The sequence below is a fragment of the Pteronotus mesoamericanus genome, unplaced genomic scaffold, assembly GCF_021234165.1.
Source record: "Pteronotus mesoamericanus isolate MK-2021 breed Mesoamerican mustached bat unplaced genomic scaffold, CSHL_Meso_final contig_20, whole genome shotgun sequence".
NCBI lineage: Eukaryota > Metazoa > Chordata > Mammalia > Chiroptera > Mormoopidae > Pteronotus > Pteronotus mesoamericanus.
In genome coordinates, this window is record NW_026555085.1 from 69,226,283 (window position 1) to 69,239,778 (window position 13,496).

The 13,496-nt window shown below is 38.5% G+C and overlaps 1 protein-coding gene across 1 annotated transcript; it reads left to right on the plus strand.

Annotated features, from left to right (window-relative positions):
- On the plus strand, positions 1 to 4,062 carry CALHM4 (calcium homeostasis modulator family member 4). Its single transcript, XM_054568903.1, has 2 exons — positions 1 to 558; positions 3,676 to 4,062. Exons 1-2 carry the CDS (start codon positions 1 to 3, stop codon positions 4,060 to 4,062), a joined length of 945 nt encoding a protein of 314 aa, XP_054424878.1.
- Positions 4,063 to 13,496: the final 9,434 nt, after the last annotated feature.

Here is a 13,496-nt window from a genome sequence, read left to right on the forward strand (position 1 = left end):
ATGTGCTCAGCGCTCAACAGTATTGTATCTTCTCTGCAGAGAAGTGGGACATTGATCAATTCTTTAATTGCCGCTCTGACTATTGGTGGGCAACAACTGTTCTCTTCTTTCACATTTGGATGTCCCTGTCAAGTTGGGAAAAATTTCTATTATGGTTCTGCTTTCCTAATCATCCCTGCCTTGATCCTTCTGGTTGCTGGCTATGCTCTGAGAAACCAAACGTGGGCAATTTCCAGTGAATACTGCTGCAAGTGTACCCCTCCCCAGCGGAGAATCGGCGTCCTGGAGCGCAAGCTGGCTTGCCTGAGGTTCTGCAGCATCACTGGAAGGGCACTCATTGCTCCACTGACGTGGCTGGCGGCGACCCTGATGACAGGCACCTACTACGAATGCGCGGCTAGTGAATTTGCATCTGTGGACCATTACCCAGTGTTTGACAACATCAATGCCAGCAAAAGGGAAGAGATCTTAGCTGGGTTTCCATGTTGCAAATCAGCTCCATCTGACATGATCCTGGTAAGAGATGAAGTAGCTCTTCTGCACAGATACCAGTCACAAGTAAGTTTTTGATTTTTTTTTCCTGTTAACCTTTCCCATATTAACTAGTCTACATTCACTGGAATCATTTCATATTCCTGCTGCTTCTCATATTGTCTGATTATAGAACACAAACTAGATGTCATTCATCAAAGTGATTTCTGCTGAGCAGCTATATAAATACAGTTAGGATATTGGGCTTTGGAATCACTGACCTGGGTTTAAGCCTTTCTTGGCTGTTTATTAACTTGCAAAACCTGAAGCAAGTTATGTAATTTACCTGTCCTTTACTTTTCTCAGCTGTAAAATAGGGCTATTAATGGCATCTACCCCATAGGGTTGGTGTGAGGAATAAATGAGCTAATATATCTAAAATGCTCAGTACTGTGTCCAGAATCTATATACACAAAAACAATGAATTTTAGATATTGTTATTAAACTTAATATTACCATCTTACTAAATTTCATCTTGCTGTATATATATTCTTAAATATGCATTTTTATAAATTAAAATATTGTCTAAAATTACGGGAAGCTTAAATATAATTAAAAATAAACTTTAATGGTGGTTTTAAATTTAGTGTCCTTAAGTCTGTGTGAGGAGTGGGATGAGGGAGGCTGGGGGAAGGCTTGAACCTAATACACTATGAGCTGAATATAAAAACTGTAAAAGTGCAGTTCAACAGATTCATTGGCTTTCATCAGTTTCTCCAAAAGATTTAGGGGGGGGGGAAACCCAACAAAATTTCAAAGCACTGCAATACAGTAAAAATATTATGTTTAAACTACTTATTGCAAAGACATTTTTGACCCATCACTTTTTAGTTATCAAAATTTAGAAGAGCAAATGATATTTAGTTGGACAAAAATACTTTCAATTCACAGAATACTAGTGTTGCATATGGCCCAGTTTAAGCAAAGTTGGAAATCCCATTAAGGTAGGATTTGTCTCAACTTTTGTATGCTAGTCCAGAAATAAAGCTCAGGCAGAGGAGCTATATGAGTACAGGTGAAAAGTTAAATAATCAATGGGGAAATTTTAACTTTAAAAATATCCTTGTTTAAGAAAAACTAAGAGGTAATAACACAATAGTAACATTTTCTTATGGTTAAAATAAAATGTCTTACTTACTGATACACAGACTTCTGTGAAAAGGTGAATTTACAATTCTGAGTGCTATCAGTCTGTGGATTTTTTGTTTTGGTGAAAGTTAATATTTATTTAGTTGCTCATCATAAACTGTATATTTCATATCTTAACTTTAGTCCTCATAATCTAATGAGACAGATATAAGCAATCCCATTTTAGAGATGAGGAAACCAAAGCTCAAAGAATTTATATAACTTTCATAAATTCACAGAGCTAATAAATGGCTGCATGAAAAGATCATGCTGTTTCCATTTCATCAGGGCCTTCTGCAACTACCTTGAACATCAATCTTGCTTGAGAAATGCACACTGTCTTTCAGTTGACCTATTCTTAGTTGACCACAAGATCAAGTTCAAAGTCCTTCCCTACCCATACCTCATTCTCAGATATCTTCCTGATCGTTGTTTCATTTCATTTCAATCTGCTTTATATATCCAGGCCAACATTATTTTTCTAAATGCAAATTGTGATGAGCCTGACCTCATGCATTCCACTTAATGTCCTTTAAGAGTTTCTCACCCGCCAAAGTACAAATCCAAATTCTTGGCATGACATACTAGATCTTCAGTATCTGGCCCCTGACTACTTATCCACATGACTCCTAGAAACCTGTGACTCCAAACTTCTTGAATTTTTCCAAATTCTTTATGATTTTACTTTTCTGTCTTATTCTCTTATTGGAACTCTCCTCAACTTCTTGCATTCTGCTGAACTCCTCTTTAATAATTTTAGTGTGAGTATTATCTCCTCTGAGAAGTATTCCCTTATACTCTTTTCCTTTAAATAAGTTCATTTCTCTTCCATTGTGCTCCCTCAGGCCCTGCCTAAAGACTGTGGAAATAATGCATGTATCTTAAATTGTGTACACCTGTCTCCACAACCAAGCACCACACATGGCACATGGTAGAGGTCAACCTGGGGCTCAATAGATGACAGTTGATAAATTTATGGGCATCAAAGATGGCCTTTCCTCCACCTTGTTAGCCTCTATTAAGTTTAATTGTGATGAGTATCGCCTTGTAGGTTTTAGCCTCCACAGAGTGCAGCTTTGCCCCTGTGCACACACTGGTAATTCCAGACCTGTTGGTGAATCACAAACTGTGGAAGAGACCTCCACCTCCCAGACTGTGGTTGCCTACTCTTGGCTTCTCTAAATGTGTGAAATTTGTGTCCCTCACTTTATATAACAACTGCTGAATATTGAACAAAAAAAAAGAGGAAAAATTAAAAGGAAATATAAGGACTGTAAGAGTAGAAAACAGCCATTCACATCAGTCTTTAATGTTGGAAACTAAATAGTTGCAAATAAAATCTAGTTCATTTTCCTTTTAAAGTACATTTCAAAAAAAGTCATAAAACTAGTCAGCAAACGACTGTTTGAAGGGGGAGGGACATGAAACAGAAAACAATAATGTGTTATCTATTTAGGGACATAAGGGTCTGCTCACTGACTTCCTCCTTTGGTCATAAAAAATGAAAGGAAAGAGCAACTCAGGAAGAAATATTAATGGATATCATTGAAGATGCCTTAGGAGGCTACCATTATTATCTATCATATCATCATTTTCGTCACCATCATTATCAAATGCTTCGCAAGCCCTCACGGAATGCATGGGCCTGTACCTGACAGTTCAAAAGGAAGGTTGGGCTAAGAGCAAAGAACATATTTTATGTTCCTTTATGCAAGGGTAATTTGTGGGTTATAGCATCTGCTACCTCAAGGACAATACTTAGAATCCATTCCAAGTTAAATGATCAAAATCCTTTGTAACCCAAAATTGAAGTTGAAATGGTTGGGCCTATACTTCCATCACACCCATATCCATATCAAATGATCAGCACATTGTTAATATGTTAAAAACTAAGAAAACAAATATCTTGCCCATAGTTTAGCTCTCAATTTTGTAGGAATCCTTCTTACCATGGCTGTTTCTTGAATACTCAATGCATTGATGTTTTCTGTTTTCCTTTTAAATAATTATATTAAGATGCTGGGCTGGATTTTGATCATCTTGGCAGGCGTCGCTGCCCTAGTCTCCCGCTGTGTGGTCAGGTGCTGCTCGCCCCTCACCTCTCTGCAGCACTGCTACTGGACCAACCACCTCCACAACGAGAGGGAGCTCTTTGAACAAGCTGCAGAGCAGCACTCGCGCCTCCTCATCATGCAGCGCATGAAGAAACTATTTGGCTTTATTCCTGGAAATGAAGATGTCAAAAACATACGTATTCCTTCATGTCAGGACTGGAAAGATATTTCAGTACCCAGTCTTCTCTGTTTGGGTGATGACTCGCAAGGTCACTATAACTTCCTTGGGGACCAGGAAGATGAGGCTAATGAGGAAAGCAGATCAGGAGGTATTGAATTAAAACCTTGATTATAGCACCGTTCACAATTCGGGTTGCTCAATACATATTTTATTCTTATGATAATGGGGTCTCAATGTCATTTCTTCATCTTTTTCTCTCTCTTCTAATATTTGTTTACCTAAGTTCATCCAAAATGCTACTTTGAAAATTAGTTTGTTTGATAATTGTGCCAATCTTGCTTTTTGAAATTTCATTGATGGTCTGATTATGCCTATATTGGTCTTACTGGAACAGTGTGGAATTTGGAGTCATATTAACATTTGAATCTTGGTTCTGTTACTTAATAGTTGCGCAAAAATTAATATTTTTGAGTGCCATTATGTTGTATGCACATAGTAGCTACCTCATAGAGCTGCTGTGAGGATTAAATGTGGTAATATAAACTAAGTGCTCAGCACAGTGCTTCCATAAAATAAGTGCTAAATGTAACCTTCTCCCTTCCTCTTTGCATTCTGTGTTTGTATCACTAGTTTCCCGGTCTCTAATTTCTGGCTTTCTTTTTTTTTTTTCCTACCTTATATTCAGAAACGTTTCGCTACTTCTTCCTTCAGGCTTACATATCTGACCCTCTGGAAACCAGGATAAAAAACCCTTTCTAAACCGGTGACATGTAAGGGAGAAGCCCATTGAAGATCTTGAGTCATGCTGCCATAACCAGGGAAAGATGATGCATTAGTGTATCATTATTAGTACCATAAATGTTATTTGTAGCACCTCCATACTAGGAACATTTTTATAGCTATGACATATAAAGCTTCCTCTCTGTGCTCCATTACAGAGACACCATCTGCGCTTTTTCATTATTAGTTGTACCCTTGCACTCAAGATCCATTTAAGGAAGCAAGGTTGTAAACAGCATTTGTATATTCATTGTCTAGAACTCCAAAAGAGGAGAACTGCCCGACTTTTCTCTGCATGACTTTGTACTTCTAATATTTGACAGCTTTCTAGTTTGTATTATTTCTGATAACATGTAGTGTCTTGTGCGTGATTTTTGCCACATTAACATAAGCAACTGGTTCTTTGGCCAAAATAAGCAAAATGAGAGCTTTTATTTATTTATTTTAAACCAAAACAATGTCTGCTTACTTGGCAATGGACCAATTGCCAATAGTCAAGCTGACTTTCATGGTTCACCTTCAAGGAGACCTGACAACTTAACTATCTAAAAATCAATTACTTGGTAATCTAATTTTACATAATCATGAAAATAAGAGTCTATTTTGTGTGAAATTATAGGTTTCTCACACTTAATAGAAACAAAAAAACTAAATTTTAAGGAAACCAATTTTTGTTTTAACCAAAGAGAGATGCATAGTGTAGCAAATTGCTCAGACACCCGTGCCTCCTCTCCATTACTTACTGGGCAACTCAGTCTTTCTGACACTCCGTTTCTTCATCTAAAAATAGGAATAATGAGACCTTACCTGCTGGAAGGCAAAGAAATGAGCAGATAAATTCTTGAGTTTCCTTCTAAATCTAATAAATTTTTATGTTTTTGTTTATGTTTATATGTATACAAGTTAATGTGTATACAATCTTCTGGAATAGTAGTAGTAGGCCCAGGTTGTTTCTACTGGAAGAAAAATATCCTGAATTTGATTCTGAGCTTTCTCTAAAGACATTTGCCAGCATTCCTCATTTGATAGAATATTAATGTACTGATCTTTTACAAGTGGCCAGGGAAAGTTATTCCACTTTATCATCTAACTCTATGTGCAGTACTTATGTGACATTATAAGAGGGGTCTTTAAAAAACAGAAGTAAGTGTGGAAGGTAAGCAGGGTCCTTGTTTGACTTTAGTATAAATGAGCCATGTAAATATAGAAGGTCAAGTCCACTTTGTTCACTATGGTCTCCTCCAACTCTAAAATTCTATGGCTCCATTTATCTGAAAAATGTTGAAATTCCTCTATATTGAGACACACTAGTTAAAGGAACACTTTACATCATGCTCAGAATCATTTTATTAGTTTTCAAGGACTGTACCAAAGTAAATACTCTTCAGTAAGATTTTTCAGTTAACAGCAAAATCAAAGTGTATTAAGTATTATATCATCAGAAAGAAAATAAGAATTGTTTATATACTAACACCAGGAAACTTTCTTTCCACTAGTTTCTGGAAGCCCTTTCTATAGGAAACTTTTTTGGAATATATAATATACAATTTATATTTTGAACCACTTAATCATGATCTTCCACCATAGCTTTGTAGTAAAGAATTGTAAGTATTCATTGGTTTATCCACATGGCTTCATAGGGTTTTATACCATCTGTCAATATTAAAGGATGGTACATGTTCTTGAGATTTCATTGCATGTATCCATTTTAAGTTAAATAAATTAAATTCCCTAACAGACTCAAAGATACAGAAATCGGAGTTATGGTTACCAAAAGGAGGGTAGTAGAGGCAGGGGTAGCAGCTGAAGGGCTGGGTAAAAAAGGTGAAGGGATTAAGTAGTACAAATTTGTGGACATGAAATAGTCACTAGGATGAAATAGGGAATATTGTTAATATTTTAATAACAATAACCATACATAACATGTATGGTGCCAGGTGGGTACTGGAAATATCAGGGGGACCACTTTATGAAGTATATTGTTGTCTAACCACTATGCTGTACACCTGAAACTAATATAAAATATTATTGAACGTAAACTGTAATTGAAAAATAAAAAATAAATTCACTTTTTTTTTGGTCCAGAGTATTCTTTCATTTGACAGCCATTTAGACAAAATTTTTCCATTAGTAACATTTTACTTTTTCCACTTCATGCTTAATGGATTTATATAATTTTAAAACATAATTGAATTCAACCAAGAACTAATACTACCTTATATTTAGTTACCAAAAGCTTGGCATGCACACGGACTCGCTTATTTTTTACTTCAACTTTTTCAGTTCCCCCATCCCCCCACCACAATTTAATTTACCTCCTTTCCAGGAGACAAGCACAACTCCAGTATTTAGATGTGTTTTACTTGGCTTTCTTTGTTTTCTGTTTTGTTTTGTGTTTGAATGCAGGATTATGTTTATACCCATCATCTTCTTTATCTCCTTTCTCTGTGCTCAATCTCCAATTCCATTTTTAAAATATTTGCTAATGCATAATTGTAATAAGAAACAGCAATGCGATTTTACAAATGTTTTCTTGCAGTCTGTTTTTAGCACAAAGGGAAATCACATTTACCTTAAAACTGAATTATCATGGCCAAAGGCCTTCCAACTGCAAGACTAAATAGCTACTAGTTACCTCAAAATATAAAGTATAGAGATATAATTTAAACTTCTTAATAAGTCTATTGAAATTCAGCACTGGTCATGAAAGAGCAGACTGTCCTCAGAATAGACAGCTACCCAACTGGCTCCTTGATCTATGGAACACAAACCTGTAACTGTGATGCATGGACCAAAGAACAATGAATGGTATATTTCCAGAGAGACAAATTCCATTAGTCTTGACTTGAATTATTTCTCTGTACTAACCACCAAGGACAATTAAACTTCTCTGATCTCAGTACACAAGAACATCAGTAAGAAATGGGTTTCAGATAGTTTCCTCTGCTGTTCCTTAATGGTCCAGACAGGTGGCAGCACCCACTTGTAGTGGTGATGATAGTAGTAGTAAAAATAATATGGTGTTTATTACTCTATGCAGTTACTTGAACCAAATTATCCCATTTACTGCTTATAACAAACTGGTATGCAGACTCACATATTATAAAATGAATTTTCTGAAATGACGTTAGATAATAGAGAATGTGAAGGAATTTTGTGTAAAGTCTTATACAAATTGTAATGCTTTCCTATTGCTGTTTCATTAGATAACTGGCAAATCATGGAATCCAGGCCTATCTGACCCCAATAAAATAAGTTCCCCCTTTTCATTAAGGAGGTAACTGAGGCACAGAGAAGTCCATCAATCTGCCAAAGGTCACATACCTACAGGTGATGGAGCCAGAATCCAATCCCTGTAGTGTGATGTCTGACCCTGTACTCCACTGCAATGCAGCGACAGAAGGCAGATTATAAAAGTACCAGGGCCTTGTAGGTAACAGGAAAATCCTCTTCTTACTCCCATCAATGAATAACTAAAACATCCTGAGTGTCAACAGTAAGATGCCATATCACATCTGAGTCCCTCTTTTTCTATTTCCACTGTACCTGCATATATAAGGGCTCTCCTTCAAGGTATTATGCTTCCCGGCAAAGTGACTTTTCCATGTTCACTGAGGCATAGCTTTGGATCTGAGCTACGCAACAGCCAGCAGCACTGATTCTATTAGCCACATACTGCAAGTTTGACCAGGAAGCTTGGGTATTTTCTTTCTCATTCAGGGAGTGGCGGACACCACTATAATCCATCCATTTGTTTCCAGTAGGTCATAGTTATGAAGGGTCAAAATGAAGATCAGGAAATCACTCCCTGTTATCAGCCATGCGGTCTTATACAAGTCAGTCTCTCTGGGACTTTAATTATCCCTTACAAGAACTAGGAGAGGGTGATTAAATTATAGGACCGGGTGTACTTTGAATCATGAACTCCTTTGAAGAGCCACTCTGGGGAAACTCTTCTGAGGAAATATCCAGAAAAACTGTGCACACACACAGATGCAGGCCCACATACCTCAGAGTTTGCATACTGTGGTATACTAGATAATGGCTTTCCCAAAGATGTTCATGTTCCAATCCCTGGAACTTGTGAATATTACTTTATATGTTATATGGCAAAAGAGTCATTGCAGACGTGAAGTTAAGGTTCTTGACGTGGGGATGTTACCCCAGACCATCCTGGTGGGCCCAATATAATCACAAGAGTCCTTATAAGAAGGTCGTAGGAGAAATCAGTGTCAGAGAAAAGGCACAGTGGCAACAGAAAAGGATTATCAAGGACTGTGAGAGTAACGCCTGAGAAATCAGTCATTACTGGCTGTGAGGATGGAGGGGGTCAAGAGCCAAATGGATTCTCCTCTGCAGCCTTCACAAGGAACAGCCCTGCTGATACCTTCACTGAAGCTGACTGAGACTTAGTCTGACCTGTGTTGCAGCAGAAACATATACCATTCTTACAGAACTATGAGATAACAAGCTTGCATTCTTTTGAGCCACCAAATTTGCAGTAGTTTGTTAGAATGGCAAGGAAATGAACACACATATCAGCACATTTCAGGAGTTCACAAATCCACAAGCCTGTTGACATCGTCTGAAGACCTCTTCAAGGCAATTTCTAGGACAAGCATTCTACAATTCTATATGTACTGATGCTCCTTCCTAGGCAAAACTGTTGCTGTGGAAAATACATGTATCTATAATGTTTTTAAGTATATAAAACAGTCTTCTAATATTTTAGTTTTGTCTAAAGTGCAGAGAGAACAGTTCCAACCATATTTTACGTTTTCATAGATGTCTCAGCCTAAACTACAAATAAAAATATTTTATTGTATTTTTCTCCTGTAGTTGTCAGTTAATGACATCAACAGAACTATGTATATTATGAACTATTTCATAATGTGGGCATATTACATTAGAAATGTGAGAAAACAAACATCAAAGGGATAAAAAACTAATTTGAGTCTATGTAGTGCTTTATTGATTATATAAATTTCATAATCAAGAGTAATTGGCTTTTTACTGCTATGTCTGCTTTCACTTTGAGATACTTTGAATTTGAGAAAGCTGCTTACAAAATGAGCGTCTTTACTCCAGTAATCATTAAATAGATCCTATGAGGTCTGTATTTTGTGGGGATGATAAAGCCCAAAGCAAAACCATCCAAGTAATTACTGGCAGAGCTAGAATAACATTTAGTATGCACTTCAGTAGTGCCTGCTGTCACAGCATTCTGTGTTTGGACTCATTCTCGGAATTTTCTGGGACCTGCTGGCACAGACCAGTTTCTTCCTTCCCGGTGCTCTCAGATGCTCTTCCCAGGGCTTGGCGAACCTGGGATATTCGGGCCAGAGGTGCCAACACTGTCTACAGCACCCAAACCCGTGGAGTGGCGGCAGGTCCTTGGCTTAGTGTGCCTCAACTGGCACCCAGCATGGGCGCCAGCACAGGCTGGGCACCCCTAATCAAGCGGCCAATGGGGGTGGCGTGTCGACTTTGTCTTCCAAAGCTTTCAGCTGGCCCTTCAGATTGCTGTCCTCTCTGGCCTCTGACAACGGAGATGCTGTTCTCTCAGGTTGGTCAAGCGCCTTCATTGCCAGTGAACGGGACTGCTCCCCTGGCTCCACCCACCCAGTGCCTGGCAGGTCCTCCCAGCTGGGGGTGAAGTGTGTGGCAGGCGGGGTGCAGCCGACATGGAGAGAGATCCCTTTCTAGGACTCACAGATGATGGCCTAAAGGAATGGAGATGAGGCTGTGTTGGAAGATATACAGTAGGTTTAAGGTTACTGAAAAACAAATGATCACTCCCATTTTCCTGCATACTTTCGGTAAGACTTAAAGAGGGTGCCTACTTTGAGAAAACCATTCGGAAGCCAGTATTCAGGAGCAGCATGATGGCTGATGGAGCTTAATGAGTAATGATGTGACAGGTAAGAACTATATACCAGGTGAGGCAAAAGTAGTTCTACAGTTGCTCATATGGAAAATAATAATTAATAAATAATACAAGAACAAACTTTGTATCATGTAGTCGCACCCGCAAATCTTTTGTTCCACCTTGCAGTTTCAATAGAAATTACAAAGAGCCAGGGCATTGTCAGTAGGAAGAGCGCCACTGCTTTTGTTATTAAATAATGGAAGGGGACAGAAAATAAGACAGAAAAGTGGGTGTGACATTGAAGGGCACAAAGAGATGGTTCTTTGACCTGAATAGAAAGAGATGGTGCATATACACTATGGAGAATATTCATTAAACAACAAAGACATGCTTAAGTGTCTTTGTCTGTAATTTTAAATCTTTATCCTAAGTCACTCTATCTTACATGTGCCCATGAATTTTAAAAAGACATCTTTTAAAATTACATAGAGAAGGATCCCACAGAAAGTGTGTCTAGGATCCTCCATACCATTAGGAGCATGTCTGACTCAACCCCTCACTAGTTTTTCTTGCAAGAAGCCAAGAAAGTGAATTGACTTAAATTTTACTTTTCCATTTTTAACCTTTGGGTTCATTTTTATTCTAAGTAATTCATATTGCATTTCACTAAGTTCATCTTTTTATCTTTTTTGCTCCTTCATTATCTTTCCTCCTTCCCCACCCTGTTCCTTTCAAATCCAGAGCAAAGGTTTTGTGTGTGCGCATGTGTGGGAGAGAATGAGAAAAAATAATTCTAGTGCAAACTTAAGTGTCAAAGGAAAACAAAGGGGTGGGTAGTACTGAGAAAAAGTGGTTGTAATTTTAAGTAGAATATCAGGGTAGCCTCTGACGAAAAAAGTGGTTGTAATTTTAATTAGAATATCAGGGTAGCCTCATCAGCAGTTTTATCTGAGGAAAGATTTGAGGGAGGTGAAGGTAAGCCACGTGCGTATGAGAGAAAGAGTACTGCAGGCAGAGGGAACAGAAAGTGCAAAAACCTTAGGAGAACCTGTCTCCCGTGTTTGAGGAACCGCAAGGAGGCTAGTGTGGCTGGAGCAGAGAATAGGTGGCAGAGCAATAGGAGGGAAGGTCAGAGAGGTAACAAGAGCTGGGTAAGGATCCGGGAGCCAGGTGCTATATATTATATTATAAAGACGTGGTTTTAATCTGAGATGATGGTGGGGGTGCAGTTATGAGCAAAGGAGTGACCTGACTTGATTTACAGTGCATCCATTTTGATAGATTATTATTATCAGTAAGGAAAACTTTTAAAATTTTTCTTTTCTTAAATTTATTTAAAGGTGTTACCAACTTTCTTGCCCAACTCATTATCCTCACCTGTTATTTTGGCCCCAAACCATCCTTGACTCCTCTCTCTCTCAGAACCACATAGAATCCTGACACAGTTCTACCTTCCAAGCATGTCCAGAATTTGATCACTCTCTCACCACCTTCACTTATACAGCTCTGATCCAAGTCATTATTGTCTTTTGCTTATATTATCACCATAGCCTCCTAATTGGTCTCCATACTTTCAGGCTTTGTCCCCCCCTTACATATATTTACACTTAGTAGCTAAAATAATGTAGTCAGATTGTCATTCTTCCAGCTAAACCCTCCAATGGCCCTATATGACCTGCAACCCCCAACCAGTTCCCTGTGCACTAGCCACACGGGCTTCCAAAATACCAAGTGGGCTCTCAATTTAGAAACTTTGCACGGTTCCCTCTGCTCAGAAGCTCTGTACCCAGTAACAAATCAGGCCTGAGGATACCGAGAAAAATAAACCCCTCATATTTGTAAAGTTACTTCATGTATTTTATTTGATTCTCTTCATCTTCAGAGGAATTTCTGTTTTCCTGAAAATTTAAAAGTTCCCAATCAACCCTTAATACTTTAAAGCATAGAAGAGTACCTGAATATGTTTTAATGTATTCCTCCGCTATAAGTAAGCAATACTTCCTAATACAAGATCAAGATGCCTTCTGGTCCATGGGCCATCATCATTTTAGAATGATAAGAGAAAAACTTCAGAGCCTCATTATTAGGGACCTTCTTATTAAAAACTGTTTCCCCCAATACACAGGTGAAACCAGCTTTAATACAGAAAACAAAACGAAGGAAAATATTTTAAAAGTGTAAAAAATCTCCTAAGGTTGGTGTATTTTCTTATATTTCCCGTTTATTTTGACTTAACCATGTTCATTATAAACATAAATAGTTCTTTCATAATCTTTTCATAAAAAGTAACATGTTTAATCACTTGCTTAGCTTTCGCCATTCTAGTTCTTTGAAATTTTTCTTTGTAAATGATGAGATGAACTTGGAGGTGACAGATGTATATATTTTAAATATATTCCTCATTTTTATTCTCCCAAGTCAAAAGTTCTGAACATTTTTCAGAATGACAGTTACCTTGCTTATCAAAACTGTTACTGAAATCCACACATACTCTTCATCAATTCATAGAACTTCGCAATCACAGACACCTCTAAATCCATACCCAGCCGCATTCATTTTACAACTTAAAGTGAAGCCTCAGCATCTGAATGTAGAACCCATATCTCCGATTTGCAGTTGATTTCTCTCCCGATGCCCGCGGAGTGGCTATTCAGGAGTTGGCCCGAACCTTCCGGATCCGCGGGACCCACCAGCACAGCCTCTGTCACTCTGCCCACTGGGGTTTACACAGCTCTCGTCTTCTCGCCCAGCTCCCACAGGATGCCTGGGACCTTACCGGTTGGCGAAGCGTACAAACCACCTGGACCGTACCCTTAGCCCACACTACAATGAGCATCCGTCCGCCCCACCGGGCCAGCGGGTCTCCACCCGGAAACCGGAAACGACGGATTTCTCAGACGCACCCCCGAGCCTCAACCAGCGACTCCCTCCAGCTCCGGAACGCGAGGCGGAC